The sequence below is a fragment of the Elaeis guineensis genome, chromosome 1 (assembly GCF_000442705.2).
Source record: "Elaeis guineensis isolate ETL-2024a chromosome 1, EG11, whole genome shotgun sequence".
NCBI classification, from domain to species: domain Eukaryota; kingdom Viridiplantae; phylum Streptophyta; class Magnoliopsida; order Arecales; family Arecaceae; genus Elaeis; species Elaeis guineensis.
In genome coordinates, this window is record NC_025993.2 from 4,051,997 (window position 1) to 4,078,251 (window position 26,255).

The following is a 26,255-nucleotide window of genomic DNA, read 5'->3' on the forward strand; positions in this document are numbered from 1 at the left end:
GTGAAGCCTCTAGATAGGGGAGGGTGCCCCACTTCTACCATGTCTGTTTCCTCTTTCTCATTGCCTTCATCCCCTCGCTCCAGTGGCGTAAACATCTCTCCATTTTTTATTTTTTTTTTTTTCTTTGGGGTACAATAAACGAACATTAAAAAATAGGTGGACTTTGCGTTAATATTTAGTGTTTCTGTGGACTCAAATGGAATACTTGGCTGTCCCCGTCCTCTGTCCGTAAATAATCATTGCTGAAATATAAAATATTTTCCAAATCGGATCCTATTTTTTCATTAATAACAAACCCTTGGAGAGAGAAAAAATGCGAAGAGGTAGAATTTACAAATATAAAAAATAGACGAGGTTCTAGTTGTAATTAAAAAGATAATTCCAATCGAGTCCTCCAGGAAATTAAACGGTCTAACATTTCACACTTTCGTCCCTAGCCTCTCTCTATTTGTTTACCAATCGTTACCATACGCTTGGCTTTCCGCCACGAGGACTCGGGAAGTTTCTGCATTCGAGGAGGAAAAGGGGGCGGGATCGAAATCCAAACGAGACTATAAAATGGACAACGATCCGTTCTTGTTCCCTTCGATTAGAGAGAGAAGGAAGAGAAGAGGGGAGAGAGAGAGAGGAGCGGCGAAGGGGAGGGCGGCGATGGCTCCGCTGCCGGTGCCGGCGAGCGTCGCAAAGCAGGCGGAGCAACTGAAGCAAGATGGGAACAGCTACTTCAAGAAGGAACGCCTGGGGGCCGCCATCGACGCCTACACCGAGGTATCGTTTCCGGTTTCCATTTATTTGAAGGCGAAAAACGATTTCGTTTACCCTTATAGATTCTTTTTTTCTTTTAATCTATTCTTGCATCCGGTTTTGTTCTTTTGATTCCGTTCTCGTGGTTCTTGAAGCCAACATTGGCTGTTTGATCAAGTGTCTTGGTAAAATTATGGATTTTTCTCCCTCAAAACTATCTGTTTTTGATCAAAAGAAGAAACTTTCTCTAACCCCAAGTCCGAAGTTCATGTCTTGGCGCTGTCCTCCTGCTCTAATCGGCTTCCTTGTGGTGATCGATATGGATGTTTGATTGGATGAATTGGGTTTTCAGGCAATTACGTTGTGCCCGGATGTGGCGATTTATTGGACGAACCGAGCCTTGTGCTATCGGAAGCGGAAGTATGTATGAGCCACCGTTTTCACTTCTTGTTCTTTCTTGATTTGTTGGATTGGTTGTCTCAATGGATGTTGGGCTGTTGTACTTGTCGAGTTTGATAGTGAATGGAAAAAAGTCGAAGAGGATTGTAGGAGAGCACTTCAGCTCGACAGCAATTCTGTGAAGGTAAGCTTGCATCTTTCGTTTCCTCCTTCATCCGTTCTCTTTCTTTGCAATGTTTTTCCTATTTTTTGGTATCTGCTGTTGAAATTCTGTGAACTACATACCTTTTTTGACAATTTCTGGTTATCAATTATTGTTTTGTGGTTTCACTGTTGCTTTCCGTCTGCTGATTACTCGTCATGTCATTGCCTGTTTTTCTTGAATTCTGTGTTTGTTTGATCTATTGTCACTTGAACTCTGAGCATAGGCAGTTCTGGAGCAACGTGGTCAAAGATTTTAGGTACAAATTATCTAAAAATGGATTTTTGGTCTTATTGGTCCTTTTGGCCAACTAAGTATGATGCTGCTACTAATTGGCAGTTTCTGCAGTGTATCATCTCATGGTAATTTAATCTAGCTTTTGCCTTTAATCACTGCTGATCATGTTAATCTGGCAGGCTAAGACTTTTTCATGTGGGATGTCTCCGATTTCTTACTTTTCTAAGCTGGCTGCTGTGTTGTTTTGAGAAATTATGCATGAATATGCTTTAATACACTTATCAATGAGACATGCTGAGTGTCACATCCACCATGCACAGTTGATTCACTGGATGCACATAGACTCTTGCCATTGGATTGGCTTTCGTTAGTAACATATTCCATTGTGGTGGTTCTGTCATGCATTTTTGAATTCTAAAGCAATAACAGTCCAGTTAAGGAAACTAAATGAACTAGCTCTAGGTTCTCATTCTAGGGAATCATTGATGTGTTTAGCGTTGGGGATAGGTGGAGAAATAAAAAAAGTAGGATAAAGAAATAATGAGGGATGATCAAGGAAAGGTTTACTAATTAAAGTTCTTTTTTCAAAAGAGTGATTTCCCATGGTTGATGCATACAAGCTTGGGGAAATCCCATCTCTAGGATACAATGCCTTGCATGCTCGAAATCTCCAAGGGCTCCTCTCTAGGGACGTTGCTGATGAAAAAACCCATTCTGGAAGGAGAGAAAAGAAAATAACTTTAAATCATAGAGGCACTTGATTTTTTATTTTGAGGGGGAGAGAGAAGGTTCAACGTTGTAATGCAGCCATCCACCTCCCTTAAGAAGAAAAGTGTAGTTCTTCATTTTTATCTTTGTTTATAAATAAAAAGGACCATTCTAAATGTTAACCCTTTTCCCAGATTCTGTGCACCTGAATGACATTCCACTTGGCCAAATCAAAATGTCAATCCAAACCTGCTTCAAGATTTAAACTGCTGAAGACCATTTGGCAGTAACTTGACCCCTTCGTCACCTGTTTTGGAGCTTGGATTGGAAAAAGTGAGAGCCTCCCAGATAGGCAAAGCTCTGCCACCTCTCTCCATACCATCTCAAGTGAAACTAATACAAAACTCTTACCATGGAAGCAAAACCAAAACCATGTGAAAACATCTTTCCTTTATCATCTTATTCTTATGATGCAGTAACTCTACTATGGAAACATCTAGTGGATGTTTTTTACTTGTTGCTTGTTGGTATTTCATTGTGATTGCATGCATGTATCTTTTGTTCAAGGAATAATAATTGGAGTTTCCTGATTTAATCAAAACAACATCATGTTTTTGTTAAAGGGAGTCATTCTTATCTCGTGCTTGTGATGAGAGCCATATAAGGATCCTGTTATGTAGAACTAGCTGATTTTAGTTGGTTTCAAACAACCTCTAGGTCCTCTATTGAATGGCTGAAACTCGAGGAGTAGGTCTTTGAGTCGAATTGTGCTTGGCATCAATTGCATGACTAACATTTTGAGTGCACCATATGCATGGTACACATGTATGGACTCTTTGTATGCAGAAGCTTCCATAGTAAAAAGGTGAATAAAAATGCATGATGGACAGCATATGTGGCTGCAATATATGTACAATGAAGTTAACTGGTTAAAATGCACAGGTCCAAGAGGAAATTAATGAACTCTTGCTTTATAGATGTCAGAAATTATGAGTGTTAATATGACTTTGAGAAGCTTGTAGGCAGAATATATCTTATGAGTCTGCAAAAGAAAAAGGAGGCTTCAACCACATTGGATGCTTAAAGGTTGAAGGTGTAAGAAAATTTGGATAGATTACTTTTATGAAAGTTTTGGATGGGGATTTGCCTATATAGCAGAGTAAAAGGGTAGCCTAATATACAGGAGCCATTGCAGGGTTTGGGGAGGGTTAGATGTCAGCAGCCTCTCCAACCATGTGTTGAGAGGCCTTTTTTGTGTTTTGAACATGCGACATGTAGATCACAATGGAGCAACTTTACCATGGTGCCAAGGCTCTCTTGCTTGTAGAGTGAGATGGAGAAATCACATATAGTATTGTTGGCATTGGAAGAGACTTTAACAATCTATTTAGTAGGATTCAAGGGTTCTGGCAATCTTTAGGACCATATGAAATGTGGGTAAAAATAGGGGGACTATGGGAGATATTGCTTCACTATAGAGAAACTAAACAAAACATTGTTCATTTGGATTTTGGGCATAAGCAGTTCATTTTTCAAGACCTCAGTTCATTTGTGTCTTAGGAAAAGGTTTTCATGGTTCCACTATGCATTTCACTGCAAGGAATCGTTCTTATGAGTTAGATTAATCTCAAGAAGATTTTAAAACAATAACGATTCCCTTAATAGCAGTTGATCTTTCAATGAGTAAGTGCTATCTGACCTTGAAAAGTTGTTTTCAGTAGTTCTATTGCATTTTCTTTATTCTCAGTAAGCAGCACTATGCTACTTAAGCATCCAACTCTGGTTCTCTTTTATGTTCTGCTATTGGGAGTTGCAAATAATCCTGTTCCTGGTTATAATTTTACTGGTTAGAATTTTGTGATATCTGTTTCCTAGGGTAAGGGCCCTTTTTATGATTCTATTGAAGCAGTAACATTGTACTGGAAGACATTGCTAGATGCCTCAATTGTTTATCGGCTTTTTCCTATGTGCATGCTGTGTTATGGTTCTATTGTACCCTGACACGTTGCAGCTTGCCAAAAATATTATTCTCATAACCTGTATGTTAATAGAATTCTTTTCACTGTAATTGTGGTATGCATCTATCTAGTATTCTAGTTAATATGGTATCTGTTGTTTCGATGACTGAGTCGATTTCTTTCATGGCATCCATATACGCACTTACGTTGGGGCTTGCATGCTATAATATTGTTCTGTTGTACCCTGATAATATGGAATTTGTCATTTCCATGGCTGAGTGGATTTCTTTCATGGCATCCACAGGCACACTATATGTTGGGGCTTGCATTGCTAGAGAAACATGATTACTCTGGGGGAATCAAGGAATTGGAGAAGGTTAGTAATTCTATCTAATACCACGGCACTCTAAAATACACGAGGATGACAGTGCATTGCCTTATGTTTGGTTAAACTGCTATTATCTTGCAATGCGAATTCTGTTAACCAACTGAAAGCAAAAGAATACTAATCAATTTGTTTGCCAACATCATTCCCATGCAGCAAACTCAGGGAGCTTAAAGATAGACTACATATTTGGTACTTGATCATCAGCCAGTTACACTTCTGTGGAGTTGCCACAGAAACATGTAACTTAAAAAAAATTGCACAATGTGGAAATCATGGTGCACAATTTCTACAAACATATAATAAAGCTGTTGAAAAGCAAAGTTAGATCTACTTACTATAGGAACTTTATGCAAGTTACTTTGCATTGCGGAACATATGGCTTATTCTGTCAGAATGGAAATATATCTATCTATCTATCTATTATGTGTGTGTGTGCGTGATTATATATATATATATATATTATTTATTTATTTTGGGTTGATATTATTCCTACTAGTGTTGGGCATGTGCAATGCATGTGAATGGAAATGGATGGTTGTGTTAACTTTATTTGATTAGATATCCTCTATTATTTATGTAATTATGTTACTTTAAGAATGCACCACTTTTGGCTGGTGCACTTTTCTTGTTTTTCTCTCATAGTGATAGTGAGAACCAAAAGAAGAGGGATGTATTTATTAATTTCAGGATCACTGTTAAACATGTTGGAATTGGAGATGGTTGAACATCCAGTCCAACATCTATGTGGGAGGGAGTTTGCTTTATATTATGTCTAATGCAGCAAAATGACATCAACTGGTGTATTTTGCCAGGTGAATGTGCAGGAACCAATTTAATTATTGATAATTATAATAGGCTTAGAAGTTCATCAATTGATAGAAAAATCATATTTGACTTGGTGAATCTGAGCAATGGTGAGTCAGTAATTTTAACTTACCAACCAAACTACCACTCACCTTGTTTGGCCAGTGCATGACATTTGCCCCCCCCCCCGCAAATCCCAACAGAAAAAAAAAAAGAAAAAAGAAAAAAAAGATTTCATCTTGCATGTTTGAAGCAGTTTTAATTGTATCTTTTCATATGGTTTCTGTCCTTTGAGCCAATCAAACTTATACAGTGGAATACATGTCAAGTCTCGGCAAGAATTGCCAAATCATGAAAATGGATTGATATGGCTGAGACTTCTCCAATGTCTCAGCTCAAGTGGTGTCTTATTCGCAACTTTGTAATTCTTATTAACAACTTGAATGTTGTTTAACGGTGCCATGATCTTGTATCATAAAGTTGTGATGGCTGTCATTAGAAGGTGGTGTTTGTTACTCAACAGTTCTGGTTGATGTCATTAAGCAATCAGAGTTGCTAATGAGATATCATGGTTCTGTGGGACCCGGAATCTATTGAACCAGACCTCCCCAAGGTACCACCGGAATGAGTTATTAGTTCCTTGCTTCTGTATTCATTCATGCAGACTCGCCCCTCCTTCCCCACTTTCACTAGAGAGAAAAAAGGTTCCACTTTCTCCATGATGAGTACCAAGGTTTTTGCTATAATCTAGCCAGCTTAGATAAGTGATGTGATGCCTTGTGATAATGGTGAAACTGAAACTGCTGGTAAAATCGGTTAAGTTAGTTACGGATTTGCATGCAGATATGGAGGTATCTCTGACTCTTTGAAGGTCAACAGCTATAGAACTCAAGGGTCATGCTCGTCAACACTGTGAAATCCTTGCCTTAATTTTCTGCTTTTTCATTAGCAACAGAATCTTCTGATTACCAATCTTGTTCTACCTGTCATGCATATAATGTTTAATGAGCTTTATCTTTCTTCTTGTTTTAGCAAGTCATGCAGATTTATGTTTATCATTCACGTCTCTCATTTTTTGTATCGTTTAAACATCGCTTGGGTATCTTTGTCAATTTCCTATAACTAAAGTCTGTAGAACTTATATGAGATAGGCTTTGGAACTTGGGAGAGGTGCTAACCCAGCAAGCTACATGGTCGAGGAGATTTGGCAGGTTCTTTCCAGAGCAAAGTACATGGAATGGGAAGATTCATCTAGCAAGCGGGCATCTAGGCTGCAGAATTTGAGGTATGTATATTTTTTTATAAGTTGCTGAAAAAGGTCCATATATTGATCTCTTTTACTCAATATATTAAAGAATGCAAGCATTTGCATCTATTAGACATGACAAAAACTTGTATCGTATTTCAGGGAAGTATGTGAAAAAGCTCTTATAGATTATTATTTCATCGATGCATCTGAAGCTGAAGATAGCTCTAAAGAAAGTGACCATTCCCAATCCCAGCAGTTGGAATACCTCCGTGAGGTGTTCAACAAAGCCGCACAAGCTGATACACCATCAGAGGTGAGCCAACTTCTTATTTTACTCAGGACGACCTTTTTTCCCCTTTCCTTTCTAGCAATAACGGTTATCATAATCGTTGATATTCAGGTGCCGGACCACTTGTGTTGTAAAATTACACTCGATATCTTTCGTGACCCTGTGATTACTCCAAGTGGCATTACTTATGAACGGGCAGTGCTTCTTGATCATCTTCAGAAGGTGATTCCTAGTCTCTACCACTACTCAGACTCCTTGCTTTTTCTTTATGTCTATGCTTTAAGTTCTGACATATAATTTCTCAAAATTAGGTGGGCAAGTTCGATCCTGTCACAAGAGAGCTGCTTGAACCGCACCAATTGGTACCAAACCTTGCTATCAAGGAAGCTGTTCAAGCATTCCTCAGAGACCATGGTTGGGCATACAAGATGTCCTAAATGTTCTGATTCCTGGACCCTATGATCGAGGAGGTTTTACATGGCTATGGTTGCGTGCAGTTGCAGCTTTTAAATCAGGATTTTGTGTTGTATTCATGTTGTTACATTTTCTTCAGTGTTTCTCAGCCTTTTCACTAACCTGTGAAAAACTTTGTTGAGTGTCCGTGTACAGAGAGCCGATTTTATGCTTTGCAGTACAGTCTGATGGTTCTTTATGTAAAGCCCATCCTTTTGGGTACCATTTATACAGATGGATAGAAAGCTTTGGATTGGCAATGAGCATATATAGTCTCGGGTGCCTTTCTGTTTTCATTCGCCACGGATTTTGCAAAGCTGCCAACACTTCTTGAAAGTTTGCACCACTACTGCCGTTTTCTATGATGCTTGCGTTGGTTCTCCTCTGCTCTGAATCATTCCATACCCAATGGTGGATTGTGGGGGCTCTCGTGTGGGTGATGAATGGAACTATGTGCTGTTGAGGGAAAACTGAGGCTCAAGGAACGTAAGGCAGACAAGCCATTGTAAAGCCTCTGATAATATGATAATATAACAACATAGCATAATATAATATCATATATTATTATTATATATATTATTATAATATATATAATAATAATATAATAATATAGTAATATAATATATCATATAATAATAATAGTTATATAATAAAGGGTATTAAGAAAAATATGGATAAATTTTGATAATTTATTCAAAAAATTAGTAATGAAAAGAGTCATGTTCAATGTAAAAGAACGTAAATATATTATTTTTTTATGTAAATATTATCTGTAAAATATTTATTCAAAAAAATATAAATTTTTGGATAAATTTTTTTTATCCATAGAAGAATGGTCTTGAGGGATCTTGAATCTTTGTTCAACTTCTCTTACAGCACAAAGGAAAGACACAATCAAAAGAATAAATGTGCTTGGAGAGTCCAAGACGACGAAGTGGAGTGCATATCCAATACCTCCCATGCTGCTACTTTGCCGGGAAAAAAAAAAAAAAAAAAAAAAAGGAAGAACCAGATGTATTGGAGTTTTAATCTGGCTACCCTGATAGGGATTTTTTGTTTTTGAGCGCTCATGTAGAGCTAGGATCAATTCCTATTTTTATCGGTGCAAGGGTCTGTTTGGGAAATATAGTAGCTAGACTTCCCGTAGGAAATGCTTGTTGGTTTGTCCAGCTTATATGTGTAACCGTTGGCACGTAAAAAGAAAATCCATGGGATCTCTTTTGCCCTATAAGATTTGGGTTGAGAAGGTATGGGGTTGATACTAGCCTATCTAAATAAGCTGCTCGTTATGTGAATCCAAAGGAAAATCCACTCCAATCCAACTACATTTTTCCAGGGGCGTACCAACCATTATGTGGCCCAAGGATCACCAATCAAGTTCATCAACGTAATGGGGAGGATTTAGAGGAATTAAAGGATACCAACTTTTTACCAAAAAAAAAAAAAGATACTGGAAAGAAGTTCCGGGAAAAAAAAGGGAAAAAGGAGAAGAGATGGAGTGCCTTGTTGTCGCTCGTGCATGGGTGACAGTGATGCCGCGGCTCGTGTCTTGCCTGGAAAACACCAAAAACTCCCCATTTATATCTGGGATATCATGTGGCGTTGGAAACCCTTCGCATGTAGGCGCCCGCATACTGCTTTCCCTAAATCTCATCACTGCATCCATGAGAAAGAGACGAAGGAGCTATCGGCCGTTGCGGTAACCGGCGCGAGGAGGCAAGCGAGACGAGTCGCGATCGCCGATGAGAGGGGTGGAGACGCGTCCATGAGAACTGCCTTCGCCTCTCCCTCCATCCCTTCTTCTTCTTATTCTCCCGTCGTCATGGTCAGAAGCAAGAAGTCCCAGCCCCAGAAGGTCTCTCTTTTAATCTCTTCTTTTTTAAATTCTCGGGATTTCTCACAGAAGATATCAAAGTTTCTTTTTTTTTTCCTGAAAAATGCTTAGTATATGGTGAATTCCTGATGTGCTAACTTGAAAGAGGATAGCATGAGTTTAGTTATCAAATATGGGTTTGAATCGTCTCCAAATAAATGGAATTCGGGTAAATTTCGCCCCTGTTATACCTGTTGACATGACCGAACTGGTTCTGGATTCTAATGTAACCTGGAAATGGGCCCAATTTCACGTTTGGAGTTGGTGCTGGTACTTGGACAACTCCATTGTCCCCTTATTCATCGAGTTGATCTAAAATTACTGCTTGCCCTTCCTCATATCGCCCATACATTCTTGTAACCTTTCGCCTAGAAGAGATATCTTCATGTCTTTAGATTATTTTGTGTCCATGATAACCAACCTCCATTTATTTTAATAGTTTCAAGTTTTGCAATTGCATATGCTCGTGTGCTGCTATGGAGGCATGCCTTTGTGACCTTCCCTGGTTCTGAGGCTCAAGGGAGACCATTAGTTTTTCTCCCTAGTATCAGGTGAAGAAAGGCAAAGTGAATTTTAGACATCTCGAGGAATCTGTCAACATGCACATTTGTCCAACAGAACTCATGTAATCCCTAATTAGTATGGTTTGAGTATTTACTTGAATTGCTGATGCATTGACTGAATATCAAGATTCCAGTGCTGTATTATTAATGTTCTGGGGCATTGCTGTTGTTGTTCTTAGCTGATGATGTCAAAAGAGTTCTCTTTCAGATTTTTTTTGTTAGAGATTGCCTTGTCATAGTAGATGATCTTCTTCTTCTTCTTTTTGTTAATTATTCTTTTTTTTTTTTCACATGACATCAGAATCTGGCATTCCATGCTTTCAGGGTCCTGATCCAGCTCCTCCAAGGATTACATCAAATGTTAAACATAATTTGCAGTTTCTAAGGTTATGGAGGGTAAGCATTTTAACTGTCACATTTCTCGTTTACAATTCAATTGGAGGGGCATCTCACAGCAGCGATGGTCTCCAACTTCCCCTTTTGGTGTGGATATCCTTAGTACATTGTTGTTTTTTCACACCATCCATAGACGGGTTATTCATGGGCGGGGTAGGTATTATTAACCATTGGCTTCTAGGATAGGTTCCATCAATTTTCTTTGTCATTTGAAATTCCTTCTTGATTAGATGGAATGTCTGATCAAAGATTAGCTTGTTTAGATTAAATTTCATCATAAATGAATTTTTTGTTCACATCTCTTGTGCTGGATTGCAGGAGTTTCAAAAGCAGAAATCTAATACGCCTAAGCCTGCTACTAGTTACCGCAAAAAGAAGGCAGTGAAAGAAGTGCTTCCAGAAGATACAGATTTCTATAAAGACCCGACTACAAACCTTTATTAGTCAGCACTTAATCTTCTTATCTAATTTTCTGTTTGTTCATTTTGAATTCATCGGTGCTTTGTGATGATATGCTACAAAGTAATTGCTGAAGAATTTGGATTCAAATGTTCATTGGTTTTTGTCTAGTACAAACCAGGGCTTGGACACTGCCGTTCCAGTTCTGCTTGTTGATGGGTACAATGTCTGTGGCTACTGGGCAAAATTAAAGAAGCATTTCATGAAGGGAAGGCTTGATATTGCTCGCCAAAAACTTATTGATGAGTTGATGGAATTCAGTGTGCTGAAAGGTTTATCCTATTGTTATCTTTGAGTATTTGTTATCTTCTCTTCTTTGTTGTGCAAGCTGTTCTTTGTTATGCACCACCCTAGTGATTATTTCTTGCTTAATTGAAGGTGATAAGGTTGTCTTCCATCACCTGTAAAAAAAACCTAGCTATTCCTGCTTTGGCCATCTGAAATTTTAAATTTGTAAAAGAAGCTGGTCTAGTAGTCCTTAACACTCTAGCTCATATAACCCTAGAGATTTTTCCAGAAAGACTGTTGAGTGAACTTATGTTTGAACCCTTTGAGCTAAGAACCAATCTTGCAAACTAATGGAGAAATTTTCACCAAGGGGAACCAAGGGTCATGAGTCAAATCTAGATCTCCACATATCATGGTTGTGCTTCAACCACCTCTAGCTTTTTCAATCACACATGCTCGTATGTGTGTCCTCACATGCGCATGCGCACACACATGCACAGAGAGATCCAACTATTTGTATCAATTTTATGAGCTTAGTTAGATCCTATTACACTTAGCAGGTACTGCTGGTCCACTGCAGCAATTTTAGGGGTTGACTAACTGATGCTGAATAGCGGCTATTGCCAGTTTTGTAGCTTGGCTTATAGTTTTAATTGGTTTGGTCTAAACATTGTCATGTGAGTTACGCTCTGGGGATGACATTAGGGCCTGAGTTAGGCCTAAGCTTGGTTTATGATTCGCAATATGTTCTTGGTTTGTCTTATCTATATTAAACCATGCTTAATCAGCTGATATCACTTGATTTTATGTCCCTTAAGCTATGTTTAATGTGGTGGCAAATCGAAACTTCAGAATGTGCATGCACTGCTTGCTTTCTCAATCAACTCTATATTACCTAGGCCAGCAGTTACTTCTAAGCATAATGGATTGCAGAAGTCCAAATTCAAGAGGTCATATAGTTTCAGACCATTGGTCATGAATTATCAGAATGAATTTCTAATCTTTGTATACATTTTTCAAATATTTACATGTGTATACTTTGCCAATTTATGCTGTTGCCTTTACAAGCTGTACAGAGGTAAAAGTTGTGGTGGTATTTGATGCTAGGATGTCTGGACTCCAAAGTCACAAGGAAAGTTTTGCTGGGTATGGCTATTCCTTTCATCAATCATTAACATTTTTACTATTTTGAGAACTAGGACAGGAGATATTTTGGCTAAGATCAGGGTGAGGTTGGGCTCTTACCAAGGTCCCTAGTACAAACCCCCCAAATACTTACCAATTTCTCTACTCGGCATCCTCCATTACCATTTTGCTATTATCCTATCAATATTTTCTTTGTAATTTTGGAACCAAGGTGTAGGGTGGATGTTGTTATAAAATATTGCCGAGCTTTTTGTTGCTTTAATTAATTTTCCTTTATTTAATTGTCCTTATGCATATTGATGCTATCTTACTGTATGTAGCCTCATCATCTAATGAAATTGTGAATTTGCTTCAATACTTGCTGAACCTGTCCTAGAACATCATGTGTAGAATGATGGAGGATTGGTATGGCCAACATATCATAGCGGGGATAAGGCTTTTTGGTTGTACTCAAGGGCTGAACTGGTACTGGCCAGTATGGTGTGGTACGGTACAGGATCGTACCATACCAGCATTAAAAAGCCCAAAAAAAAAGAGGAAAACCTCCCACCCACCGACACTGAAAAAAAAAAGAAACAATGTGGAACCAATCGGTTCAGCCTTGAACTGTACCGAACCGGATGGTTCAGCCCGGTTCGGGCCTTGATTTGAAAATCAGGCTGAACCGGACCATTTCCATGCCGTTTGGCTCGGTACGGGACGAACTGGGCAGTTCGGTCCGGTTCAATGAACCATGGTTATACTTGCTAAAAGTTAACTGATTTAGCACTTAACTGAAAGTATGGGACTTAAAATGCAGTAGCTATGCTAGGCTCACGAAGATGTTAATCAAATTCTGTTCAAAATTCATCACTTATCTGTGGGACATCTAGTTGGACACTTGAAGTGCCAGAAAACTATGATCAGGTCTCCTAAACATGAAACTCCAAGTCATGATGCTAGATGCCAATGTTTTAAGCTGACAACATCCTGGTTTCACATTTTGGGTTGCGATCTCTGTATTGATTTTGGTGTCTACAAATGGTGGAACTTAAAAGGTTCTTAAAAGCTCACCATCCATTTTACATGACCAAATTTATGATGTGTAATTCTGTTTTAGGATGTTACCAACTTATGTCTATCCACAATAGAATTCTCCCCATGAGGCTGATAGTTGAGTACCTTTATTATAATGGCAGATTCCTCTAAAAAGTTCCTGTCTTCTCTTCTTTTTCTGTAGATTCATGGGAGCCAAGAGTGTCTCTACATGGTTACGTGACTTTAAACCCAGCAATTGAAGAAGTAACCCTATTTGTGAATTGATCTATAGACTTAATGGTGGTGTCTGCACTTGCCAAAATTTTCTTCTTGGCTAACCAATTTAGCAATAAGCGCTGATTCCTGGAGGGAAGACTTTAGGCTGAATAGGAACCGACCTATCAAATCCGACCTTCATCATTTTTTTTTCTGAGTACTGTTTATTTTGGGGTCGAGTGGGGGTTTAGCTACTGGAGGAGGGCTACCTTCTTCAGCATGATACACATTAGGCTTAAGATTTTGGGTTAACGGTTAATTATTATGGTATCAGAAAGTTTGATGAAGGTCATGGCTTCAATTTCCCTCTACATTAATTATTTATTTAGCTAATCTGATTCTATTTGACTCGTCTCGCTTATTGTCTTGATTCACTTATATGTCAGTGTGAATTGTCAACTTGATTATAATGGCAAGCTCTCAAAGATCACATTAGGTTTATTTCATGGGTTGAATACATCACAATGCATATATTATGTATATGTCAGAGTAATGTGGCTGCTATGTTGATATCAACTTTAGAATTATGTTGAAGCAAGAACTTTTAATGCAACTAGGTCCATCACTACGAGATGTAAAACCAAAAGGAGTTTGACTAATTGAAAAGTGAGCATAGGCCCATAGCTTTACCTTGCTTGTGTTTACAGCTATTGGTGTAATTTTGTGAAGTGGAAATTGGACATTGGTGGACAATTTTGATCATTATCTGCTCCATGGTGGCTATCCTTGTTGCCAAAATTGTCTTTAAAGTTTTTTTTTTTCTTTTTCTAATGGGACAGGATTGATGTAATTTTCTCAAGCAACACATGTGCTGATGCTTGGATTGAAAAAGAGGTATTTAACTTGTTCCAAATATAAAGTAAAATCTTACACTTTTCTTTCTTTCTTTTTTTTTTTTTTTTTTTGGTGTATTGCTGCAGGTTAGGTTGATGCTTACTAGTAGGCATGACACATAACAACTATGATTTCACCCTCTTTCATGACTGGTTAATACATGGCGCAAGGAAATATACTACATGCATGCATGTTTCTCTCATCAGTACTGCATGGAGTAATAATTTTTGTAAATTCTTTCTAATTCCACCATGCCTATGTTGAGATGTATCTCTCGATTCATGGCAAAGGCACATTACATGTCATAGAAATGAATGAGGGTATTTTTATTAATGTTGTCTACAGTATACATAAAATGTTGTACCCCAAATCAAGAAATTAGAATGTGACTGGTAGATTGCAATTAAAGTTGTTTTCTCCACCTTCAACCATTAACTTGCAAACTGTTTACATTTCTGTATTTGATTTTTACTGTACCTCTTTATTTTACATAAAAAATGCAGGTCAGATGATATCAGAGTATTGGATAGGAATAGAGGTCCATGCAGAGTAAGGAATATGCCCCAAAAGCCATTTATATGTAATTATAAATATTTTTTAGTATAATACATGGATTTTTCCTTTTCATGATCACTTAAACATTATAAGATATGTGTCATACATTGGTCGTAGAGTTCAAAAAGAGTCCATGAGTACTCCAGTGGAATTATGCAATGGTTAGAGAAAGGTCTGCAATCTCAATACTAGGTACCATATTGGTATGTGACCAATTCGGTATAGTATGATTGATTTCATATGGTTTCTGACCCTTTTTTCTCACCTTTTGTCATGGTACTGCTTGAAATCAAGTGGAATAGATCGGTATTGTATGGTATGCACTCTGATTTCGAGCGATTCATGATAGAATGTGGGGATGTCAATGGGGCGGATTCGTTGCGGCTAATGAAAAACCAAAACTGAACCCAAAATCCACTACCACTTCTTGAAAACTGAAACCAAAACCGAATATTTTTTGAAATAAACAAAATATAACCACCACCTAAAAAAACTGCAAAACTGAAACCGAAAAACCAAAAACCTTTTAATTTTTTTATTCATTTCAAATTTTAATGTACAAATAACTAAATTAAAGACATCGTCCATAATTTTATCATATAATTCATACCAACTCAACCAATAAATTTATATAAAACTAATAACACCACCATCGAACAAACTCAGTACTCCAAAAATAATAATACAACCATCCAACAAACATAATAATTCCAACTTAAAAATAAGTCCAACTACATCAAAGGAAATATAGTGATAAATTTTCGAATGCAATAGAATTTTGGTGAACAATCCTATCCTCCATTTTGCTTTCACCAATCCACTAACATATTGTGCCTAAGAGAAGGGGAAAAATACAAGAAAACAAGCTCAGCTAATAAGATAATTTATAATAGAATTTAAAACCATTTATTCAAAGTCTACAATTTTATTAAAATGAAAAATGTTCTATAGATTACCTCATCAATATAAGAGTCATCTTCACAACTATCTCATAGAGTTCCTAATTTGGATTTACACTAAGTGCAAAAGTTATTAAGGGTATTAATTATCTGGTATGTTGGGTTTTAGGTTAGATGTTGGGTTTGTTTCGTGCTTCTTAACTATTTCCCAACCTTGGCTCCCTTTACCTTTACAATTGCCTTTAGTTCTATTTTTGCTTTCTGCAGTATGAATGCTGTGTGAGAAATTTCCATGCGGGCATGTGGCCTACCTTGTTTAATACCATTGATCATGCCTCAGTCAAATTCATCTCATGATCCAGGAAACTGTTTTCTTCAGATCTTTAAAAAAATAAATAAACCTCACTTTTCATCCTTCTAACCTTTTTCATCATTTAGGTTTCAGCAGCCAGAATTATCTACTTGGATCCATACTTGCTTTACAATTTTGCTTCTGCAATTGTACTTGCTCTGTAATGCTTCCAACCTACCTATGGAATAAAGTCATGGTTTCCCATTATACTTGGCTAGTTTTGTTGTACACCTATTATGTCAGCAAAGTGCAGAAGCACTTTCATTAAAGATATCTTTTTGAAAGTGCATATTTTGATCATGTTATTACTGTGGCTTATATGTCTAAAACGTTTTATGACTAATAAGTTCATTGTGGTTTGTTTGTGGTCATGTTGCATGCGCTTTAATTTGCTCTTTGTTGCTTTCTTCTGTCTTCTGCTTAAGGCATACAAATTGGTTTTTCTAGCATACATTGTTTGATCTATGTTATGTCATGCAAACTATAAAGATTCTGTATATGGTTATATTCTTCTTATCTTGTTGATGGTCGATAGCAACTTGTTGATACATCCATACAGGTTGTAGCTTTGAGGGAGGATGGCTGTCCAAAAGTTTGGGTTGTCACATCTGATGCATGCCAGCAGCAAGCAGCATATGGAGCAGTATTCACTTGATCAACTTTTTTTTGTCTGTTTTTGCTTATATTGTTGCCATGCCTAGAACCGGTGACTGATCTATTTAATTTTCTATACTTCCATTTATGGCATCTGAGTTCTGTCATCATTTATACTTATTTATTTAATATTCTATACTTCCATTTATGCCACTGTTCTCAAATGCATGCATGCTGATGCATTACACTTTTTCCTTTAGAATACTAGTATGTTTAGTGACATCACATAGCATACACACAATTCTTCTAAGATACAGGCAAGGCCTGCATGCACAGTGTCATTTTTTTATCAGGATATTCTATTAGATGCAATATATGCAAAATAAAGTGTTTATGTGTTTAACATGAACATTTCTCAGGCCTTCCAAGTATGTGATGTTTCGTAACGGATACCCCTTCCATTTTGCCCTCTCTCTCAATCTCACCATTCATGCTTCCTGCGAAGAAATGCTGATTACATAGGTAGCAAAACTTAAACTGAGGCCCGAAGGAAAAATGATTGAACAGAAAACCTCCTCAATCCGAAGAATGGAGGGGCACACTTGGGAACAATCAAACTTGACTTTGCTGAGAATATCTTAACTGCAAATATTGGTGGCATCTACATCAAAATTTGAAATAGGGCTATCACAAAAATTGCAACAGGCGCAAGCCAACTTTTATTTTTCTCTAGTTTAGTGGAGCACAGTTTTACTGATCGTAAATGAGAAACAGCACCTGCGGGTAAAGAAGGCACTGCCATAGGATCTCATTCCTCCATATCAGTTTAGATGCTTGACCACCTTAATATATAAGGACCCGATAGATTTGCCAAAATTGCATCTTATTACAAAAAGTAATGTTCTAATAAAGAAAGACCATATATGAGGAGGATGTAAATGAAGTGTGAATTTGAGTGCCTGCCAGATTTTGGATCAGTCCCTTAAGTAACAAGAAAAGAAGTTTAAGCCTGAGGCCAGGATGCCATAAATGAATGTCATAACCACAGCTGGTTTATATTTTTCCTTCAAACCAGCTGCAGTTATGACTGATATAGCATACTAAACAATTCAGTAACTTACAACAACTCAGCGCATAGTTTCTGGAAACAAGACATCTCCAGCATTAATATTTGACACACATAGAAAGATCTAAAGACTAATGAGGATGACTCCCTAGCAGTTGTTCACTCATCAACATTTACAGCTAACATCTTCACTGGCCAAAACTTTGCCTAACAGTTTGGTCAGCATCAACCTTTTCTATATTTTAAAAATTGCAGATATAGTTATTTATTTTGGTCCTGATATCTTTAACTTCATTATGAATCAGTCCTACAATAACACTATCTCTATTTTGAGTCCACTACCTTGGTATTCTGGCATCTAGGTATGTAATATCTACTACTTTGAGTAGGTGTAGTGACAAACTTAAAGTTTCTGTTTTCAAAGCTAATGTAGGATCACCATATAACCAGAGTCAGAAAGAAAATCCATGAATATAATTTCAGTGCAACAAGTTTTTGCCAGATAATCCTATGATCACACTTCAATATGGAACAGTACACTTTGATTCAGGCTGGTAGAACATACTTCCTTGTATCATGCTGATACTCTTGCAAAGTTCTATTGTAAGGACAGCTCTTATATACTTGGGTTCACCTTCCATAGACTGTTGCCTAATTCTGATCCCGTAGTTTTCAGAAACTGGTCAGATTTGGCTAAATTAGAGGGTTTGGGAAGGATTAAAAAACTGCATTTGTGCCACTGCTGGTCACTGGCTTGCACAATGTGTATTGTGGCAGTCATGTGTCCAGCCATGAGCAAAGGCTTTAGTCAAACAAAATTGGGGCATGCCAAGCATCAATCTATGCCTGCCACAGACAAAAAACACGATAAGAGGATACATACCCCTGTACCTTGCCCTTATCTTGCCAGCATGATACATGCAATATGGCATGTGCTGGAATGGAAGACGATCTAACCCACACTGACAAATATGTCTGGCAGAACCCCATTTGAAGTAGAATCTCCTAAATCGTGCTCCTCCACCCTCTCTATATCCATGACTAGTAAGACCTAATAATTTCAGCATCCTTAATCACTGGTATCTACTAAGATTTGCGATTTTTATATGAAGTTTTACTGTCTTATTCTTTAGATTGACTATCCTATAGCTTTTTGCTAGCGTCTCGTGGAGTACTGCTTTGGTCTTTGAAGTTTGAAGTGCTTGTGCAAAGCAGCTTCCCTGCTCATGTGAAGCTGCTTTGGTAGCGTCTCGTGCATAAATGATGCTGAAGAGACAAGCATTAAATATTCATTAGACTATTTAACAAATCAGCTTCCCTGCTCATGTGAGGCTGGCTCGGCATTATTTTCATCAACTTATCTTGTACAGGGTAATCTAAAAAGAACAAGGTTTTCCCTGAGCTTTGATAACTATCCTTGTTTAATTTGGGACATTTTGTGAACTTGAAATTCCAGGTGTTCTTCATTTCAGTCTTTGAGATTCCACTAAAAACTCAGGTTAAAGCTTTCTTTTGTTCACTCTTCATAGTCTCGGTGTTTGACTCAAAAATTTTAATTTCCTATGAAGCATTGTACTTATTACCTTCATATAAGGATTGCTTCATGGGATGCATGAATCATAGTCAGTGGATTTTAAAATCTTTCCTTTCTTTGATCAAGGTACTAACATTATTATATTTAGTGATGAATAGATTATGCTTGGTGATGCTGTTTGCTTTGCATTTACATTGTTAGGGTGCTTTTGTTTGGAGCTGCAAAGCATTAGTGTCGGAGGTGAGACATGCTTGCTATGTCTTCCATTTATAGTCAATGATAAAGTAATTCATGAAATTTTTAACTCACTGCCCTTTATTTAGTCTGTTTGATGGTTTATGAATGTCAACTTCATTAATGGTAATAGCAGATTTAGGGTTCAATAGGATAACTGCAGATTGTGCTTCTTTTAGCTTATTATGATGCTGTAGATAGTGCTCACTATTTGAACATTCATGATTGTGAGTTTGCTTTAACAAAATCTGGTATATGCTATGGTACATTGTGGTAGAAGAAAATTTTGTATAATGCTGCAATGCTTGTGATTTCAAGTTATACAATCTGAGCTTGTTTTTAAAAATATAGCATATGTGGTAAACTCCTTTTTCCCTTGACTTGCTTTCTGCTTTATTCATCATAATTCTTTGTCGCTCTTCTTTGATTGATGCTGAAGGAATGTGAAGTTATAAAATAATATGATTGTAAGTTTGATTAAATAACCACTTATTTCTTTTTTCTCTCTTTTTTCCTGCCAACATACATATAATGGTGGTAGAATTTATAGAGAATAATATTAAATGACTTACATTAAGAGATCCCGACACTTGTCTTTAACCAGTTATTTATCTTTCATTCTAGATGAAGCATAGATAACATATAGGTAGAGGTGGCATTTTATGACTCAACCTGCCAACTTGAGATGCAAGGGTTTTGGTTTGGCATAAATATGTTCAGGTTGTAAACAAGTCAACTTGACCCGCAATTTGGTTTAGGTTTAGAGTCGTGATTCGTCTAACCCATTTCGACTGTTTAATAATTAGGTTGGATTGCAATAGTTGCAACCTATCCTATTTAGCCCATTTAAACTGTTTAATACATATTTAACCCATTTAAGCTCGTTTAACCTATTATCGTAGACCTGATTCTATATGACCTATTTATTAAATGGGTTATATGGGTCGGGTCGAGCTTTGTTGTTTGATAAACAGGTTAGGTGACTGACCTACTTGTTCTATTTGACATGTTTTCCTAATGCCTTTGTCTGAACCTGACTCATATCTATCCCGACTTGATCTGTTGCCACCCCTACATATTAGAATTTTTTGCTTTTTGAGATTGAATTTCAATTTCATCTTTTGGCTTATAACATCTGCCTCATATATGGATACAATTTCTTATCAAAACTCACATGCTTCCCTTATCTCTTCTCTACTCTAGGATAATACTGGAGTCTCACACCTTGATCTCACGAGTTCTATGCTTTCTAAAATTCTATTGTGGATTTTTTTTTTAAATTATGTTTCTTCACTATTTGCTTCTATCAAATAAAATTATTTTTTATTAAATTGCCCATCCAACATCTGGATCACAACGTTCAAGATTACTGATTCATTCATTAAAAGATACAAGCCCTTCAAAATGTAATAGAAGAAACCAGTACCATTGTGAAGGTGATGCATGAATGTCATTGTGAAATCATAAGTATTGAATGTAAGCTTCATAATGAACATAAAACCTTGGGTTATATTATCCATAGAACTCAAAGTAAATGATCTTAGACTTGAGATGTTCTCTAAAGGAATTTTCTGTTGGGTGATATATGTGCCCGGACACCTCGGGGGAGACGAGGGCAGCCAAATAAGTTTAACTTTCCTTTTTTTTTAATGAGAGGGATGCATCAATTCCTAAAGTAGCCTTCTTTTATTATATGACAACAATGTTCATTGTTTGGTTTTCAAAATTGTCTCAAATCGGACAGTTCGGGTATGCCGAATTGGACCGACGGAAAATTGAGATGGTTCTGATAGAGAAAATGGCACACGCCGGTGTCGGAGAAGAAAGAGGGAAACAGAGGAAGAGAGAGAGGAGGAGAGGAAGTGGCCGGCGGAGGCGACGGTGGCCCTCTGTGGCCGTCGGAGGGCCGCAGAAGCCTCCGTGGCTCGTTTTGCCCATAAGGCTGCTACAACGAGCGAGAAAGAGAGAGGGGGGGAGGCCACTAGAGGTGAGAGGATGGGATGGTGGAGGGGCCATTAGAGGTCTCTGGGTGGTAGTCATGGCCACCAGGCTGCGGAAGCAGCGCGGACGGAGTCGCAGTCGCGAAATAGGGGCGACTATCTTGTTCATGCGTCGGTCTTTTTTTCAAAAAGGGAGATGAACAGTGAAGCTGGCATTTCGTTTGTCGACTTCACTTTTTAAGAATTTTTTTAAAAAAATTAAAAACAGCGAAGTTGGCAATCGGTTTGCCGGCTTCACTATTTCAATGCTTTTTTAAAAAAGCTCAGAAATAGTAAAGTCGGCAAACCCACTGCCGGCTTCACTTTATCGGACTTTTTTAAAAAAGTTTCTGAAACAGGGGGCTTAAAAAAGTCTCCTATTTTATGGCTGCGGAGCCGGAGGTGGCATGGGTTTGCTGGCTTCACTTTTGTCAAGCTTTTTTAAAAAAATCCTTGAAACAGGGGGCTTAAAAAAGCCTCCAGTTTCACGACTGCGGAGCCGGAGGTGGGTTTACGCCACCCGACGGCCATTGTGGCCAATCGGAGACCCTTCGGTAGTCTCTTCATCGGACCCCCCTCGGTTCTCTTTTCTTCTTTTTTTCTCATCCCCCGGTTCATCTCTTCGTCGGTTCATGCCAGTTCGGTCCGGTACAGGGCCGTGCCGCCAGCCGGCCGGAACGGCCATCGATATCGGTATTCAAAATCTTGATTCATTGTCTTGATATCGAACCGGTACTATGCTATTACAGTGTCGGTATATTGTTTGTTCTGGTATGAAATAGGGTACCAAGTGTCAGTATGGTACAAGATGGGGTACTAGTAGGAGATTGGGATGGTACGATACACTTTGTACTGAAGGTGTGGGTCGGTAAAGCAGACCATGCAATTTGACGATTCCTAACAGTATCTTTGGTTGTCTCGCCATGTTAGATACTATGTTAGGCTTCATGGATGATTTCTTGCCTTTTGTCTCATGAATTTTTTCTCATCTGATTATTTTGTAGATAAAAGCTTGCAAAGGGAGTTTGAACAGCTGCTTAATGAACATAGGTTTGATACTTCTCTCATTGTTTGAGCTAATTGATGCATGAGAAGAGAATTGCATGCTAGAGAAAATTTGTACCATTTGATGTGCTGCAGGTTACTTGGCTTGACTGGTGCATCCCATGCATGGTCAATGTAAAATTCAAAACATGGATTTTGGGTTTATACTTGATCATAAGCTAAAAGAATTGCCTTAGATATAACCATCTTTTCATAGTCATGTATCATACAAGGGGCTAATTCTCAGTGACTGTAATTTCAATAAATTATTTTCTGCTACTTTGTTCATGTTCATGTTTCTCTCTATATTGACCTTTATTATGGTCACCCTTGATCTCTGTTTCACATGACTATGCCATCTTAATTTATTTACATAAACATTTTTGATGTAGCTCTTTATCTTCCACATAATTTTATCTAGAGAAAATTCTAGTGACCTATTATTTTATGTGTGCACTGGTTTTGTATCATCTTTCTTGTTCTTTATATAGGATATTTTGTTGACCACATAAGTGGCTTTTGTACAAGAATCTACAGTCTTGTCTTCTTCATGGTATTCACAACCTTAGTAAACATGTTTTTTTTGGTTTATGTCTATTTGGCGCAAAAGGGCCAAAACTTGCTTGAGTTTCACATGTCAAAGGTAATATTCACCATCTGGATCCTGTTGATAATCTCCACCATGGAATTCAAATGTAGACCCTATCTTCAAAATGTTGCCGAATTACTGCAACGACCAATGCCAAAATTAGGTGCTAGATAACAATCAAGAAGGTTGCCTGAATGTGAACTTATCTTAATTGTTTGATAATGCCACTGCAAAGTTTTATATGGGTAAAAGTAGTTGGTAAACCTCCATGTGAAAAATTTTGATAGCCATGTGGGGCTTCTATTCAACTTGGTGTGCAGTGGTGAGGTTTATGTTGTTGGGGAGTTGATCTGACTAGTGTTTGACTTCAGGCACATGCTGAGTATATCACTAGCTAACTTCAAATTTGAGACCCTGCCCCAAGTTGATCTCTTTAAAAAAAATATATCATGTGTCTGCAGAAGAGAGTTGTAAAGAATATGGCATGACCTGCCCAAAATTCCAGTGATAATGGAGTTTATTGATTACATTTGACAGAATACTGGGCACTGAGCATGGCTATCTGGAGTGACAAATAAAGTACACCTTAGTGAAAGCAATGGAATTTTGGTTTTCAAACGATTGCATGTGCTAAATGTACTAACCTATTTTTGATATTTTAATCAACACTTTTCTTTGTCCTTTGCTACTTTTAATATTAACAAAACATAACATATATGTGAACTTTTTAGTAAAAGATATATAGTTGACTAAGTAAAGATTGTTCAATCGTACAAGTATGTTTTATAGCTTTGTTTTGTGCAGAAGTGTTTATTGTTGGAGGTTAAAGTGTTGGTGATTTTAGGACACCTGCACACTTAGGACCCATGCCAATCCTCCGATAATATTTTTCAGACAAGGTTTTTCAAAATAAGAAGCTTAATGGACCTATTGTTGGGTACATAATGAAAGACCTTTTGTCCCTATAGCATCATGAGGGACAGAATGGAAGAAATTTTGCATTCCAGGGGAATATGGTTTAGTCATGGTTATCTAATTTGCTAGAACATAAGCAAGTTGAGGACTGGTAGACATATAACCAATGTGCAATATGGTTTGATCCGGCATGAAAAGGAGAGTGAATTAGATAGTCAATGCGAAGGTTATTCATTTAATTCCTAAACATTCTAATTTTATTACCTACACCAAGCAAATCCACTCACTAGAAAATAACAAATTGCAAGTTGCTGGCCAAAACCAAGTAAAGCAAGCAACTGGTGATGATGGTCTTGGAAAGAACAACTAATTATGCCCATCAAACATCAACTCTAGAAAATGGATTAGGAAAGGGTTTTACTTTTGTCATGAATAAGCAGTGCATGACATAATTTTCCACCAATTTGCTTATCATCACGTATGGTATGTTGCCTACATCTATTGTGATCCTCACAAATTGATGAGAATGGACCAGAAACCAACTAATACATCAATATAGGTGGTTTTTTTTTTAAAAAAAAAAGAATTCATATTTTTGTTTGTAAAATGCAATTTCAATGGCATTTCATTCATAGCGTATCAAATAGCACCCTTTTCAAACTTAGAAGTCAGAAACCTCGCTGTGTTTTTTTGATTACATGTAACAAAAAAAAAGGAAAAAAATTGCCAAAATCTATCAAAATAGTTGTCATATATCCTAATTTTATTCTACATGATTTTTTTTCCAAGTTCCCTGGATTTTTTCTCTTATAAGTTTTGGACCAACTTTTAGCATTTTAATTCTTCCCACTGACTGAAATATGCTCTGATCTTGACTTTTCAAACCTTGATGCTGGATTAAAAAAATGACCTTGCCGGTCAAACCACGTGAAGCAAGACTCTTCTCTCAATTAAATATCAGCCTTGTAAGTAATCTTGTTAGCTTCAACATTAAAGTTCTCAGACATGACTTAAATCATTAAATATTATAGCTTGTTATTCTTTCCAGTATGGTTACAGAAATCATTAACTGGCATGTGACTGCTATAGCTTTTTTGATGGTTTTGTGTGATATAATAAGCTGTTATTGTACGCTTCTGGTTACCTATGTGAACAAGCAACCTAACATCTTGCACATCTAGAACATATGCTGTGAAATATAAAAATAATTGATCCGTGGGCTATTAGTTTTGTATCTTGCAGTCGAACTTTTATGCAGAAATTGTCCTTTTCGGCAGTTTTTCTGATTCAACTTTTTCATCAAACTGGCAGGTCAACTTCCATGCAAGGAAAACTGCTCCAGCATAATCTAGGCCCTGAAGTAGTTCATGCACTCAAGGATCTTAAGAAAAAGCTGTCTGAAGAAGAATCCATGTAATTAACTTTCCCAGTGGGCTCCATCGCATACGAAGCTGGTTAATACTGCCAATAATCACATGCAAATGCAAATTGGAAGCTCAAACGTCAAGTGATGGATCAATGACAGGGGGGATGTAACTAATGAGGGCCTGTTTCAATAATCCTGTTCAGGCTTCCATTTATTAATCAGTATTAGGATATTGGGATGCTTTTGTTGATTGTTTTCAGTTTCGGCAGATTAAGAGCTTACAAGGCTGGGAATGTGGCTCTCAAACCATGAATTTATTTGGCTTTTCCATTATTTGTTGTTTGTATTATTGAACAAAGAAAGAAAGCAGTTTTCTTTTTTTTTTCCTGTGGCGAATATTTTGCGACTGTTGATGTTTCCTCATTTTGGTTGCCTGCATCATGACGATCTTATTATCTCTCTCCCTCTCAAAGAGATCGCGATAATGATATTTTTGTATAAATGCAAAATTTTGTCCCTGCAAAACCTTGAATAAAGCTTAAAAGTTATTCAGGGCAGCTGTTCATCAATTATGATGAGGAAAAACCAGCAATGCAAACAGTTCTAATGATCTCTTGGAAGCCCGCTGTTTTGGATCTCACCAAAGTCCAAAAGTTTTAGGTTGCGGCCTGTCTTGAATCAGCATCAGCACCTTTCAAGCGGTTCCATGCATATCATGTTTCATGTGGACTGGAGCGTTCTCCGTAACTAGCCTTAATTTGGTTGCTTGTGTGAAAGTGATTGATGTATCAGATGAAAGCAGCCTTGGAGGCCAGATTCTCGGTACATGGATTAATCTGATGGCAGACATTTGTGTAACAATGAGACTATGGCAAACAAGGCTTGGCTTTTTGTATGAGCAAATC

At 37.5% G+C, this 26,255-nt stretch overlaps 2 protein-coding genes across 21 annotated transcripts; both read left to right on the forward strand.

The window, feature by feature from the left end:
• Positions 1–470: 470 nt before the first annotated feature.
• Positions 471–7,727, forward strand: LOC105034660 (E3 ubiquitin-protein ligase CHIP). 2 transcript variants are annotated; one of them, XM_010909910.3, is made up of 8 exons: positions 471–768; positions 1,097–1,164; positions 1,264–1,327; positions 4,553–4,624; positions 6,652–6,725; positions 6,849–7,002; positions 7,090–7,200; positions 7,290–7,664. In XM_010909910.3, exons 1-8 carry the CDS (start codon positions 559–561, stop codon positions 7,413–7,415), a joined length of 879 nt encoding a protein of 292 aa, XP_010908212.1. In that variant the 5' UTR covers positions 471–558; the 3' UTR covers positions 7,416–7,664. The 2 variants fall into 2 exon arrangements, with proteins under 2 accessions (XP_010908212.1, XP_010908204.1); XM_010909902.3 differs by having other exon boundaries at positions 473–768; positions 6,592–6,725; positions 7,290–7,727.
• A 1,186-nt stretch (positions 7,728–8,913) lies between these two features.
• On the forward strand, positions 8,914–25,737 carry LOC105034677 (uncharacterized). 19 transcript variants are annotated; one of them, XR_012141889.1, is made up of 11 exons: positions 8,936–9,286; positions 10,192–10,416; positions 10,582–10,706; positions 10,834–10,994; positions 11,769–11,900; positions 12,027–12,096; positions 14,169–14,223; positions 16,589–16,672; positions 18,839–19,060; positions 19,146–19,187; positions 19,372–19,463. XR_012141889.1 is itself a non-coding variant. In XM_073258616.1 (11 exons), exons 1-11 carry the CDS (start codon positions 8,951–8,953, stop codon positions 25,334–25,336), a joined length of 1,353 nt encoding a protein of 450 aa, XP_073114717.1. In that variant the 5' UTR covers positions 8,936–8,950; the 3' UTR covers positions 25,337–25,737. The 19 variants fall into 19 exon arrangements, 12 of the variants coding, with proteins under 12 accessions (XP_073115042.1, XP_073114717.1, XP_073114799.1 ...); XR_012141922.1 differs by having other exon boundaries at positions 19,382–19,463; XR_012141927.1 differs by having other exon boundaries at positions 19,425–19,463.
• Positions 25,738–26,255: the final 518 nt, after the last annotated feature.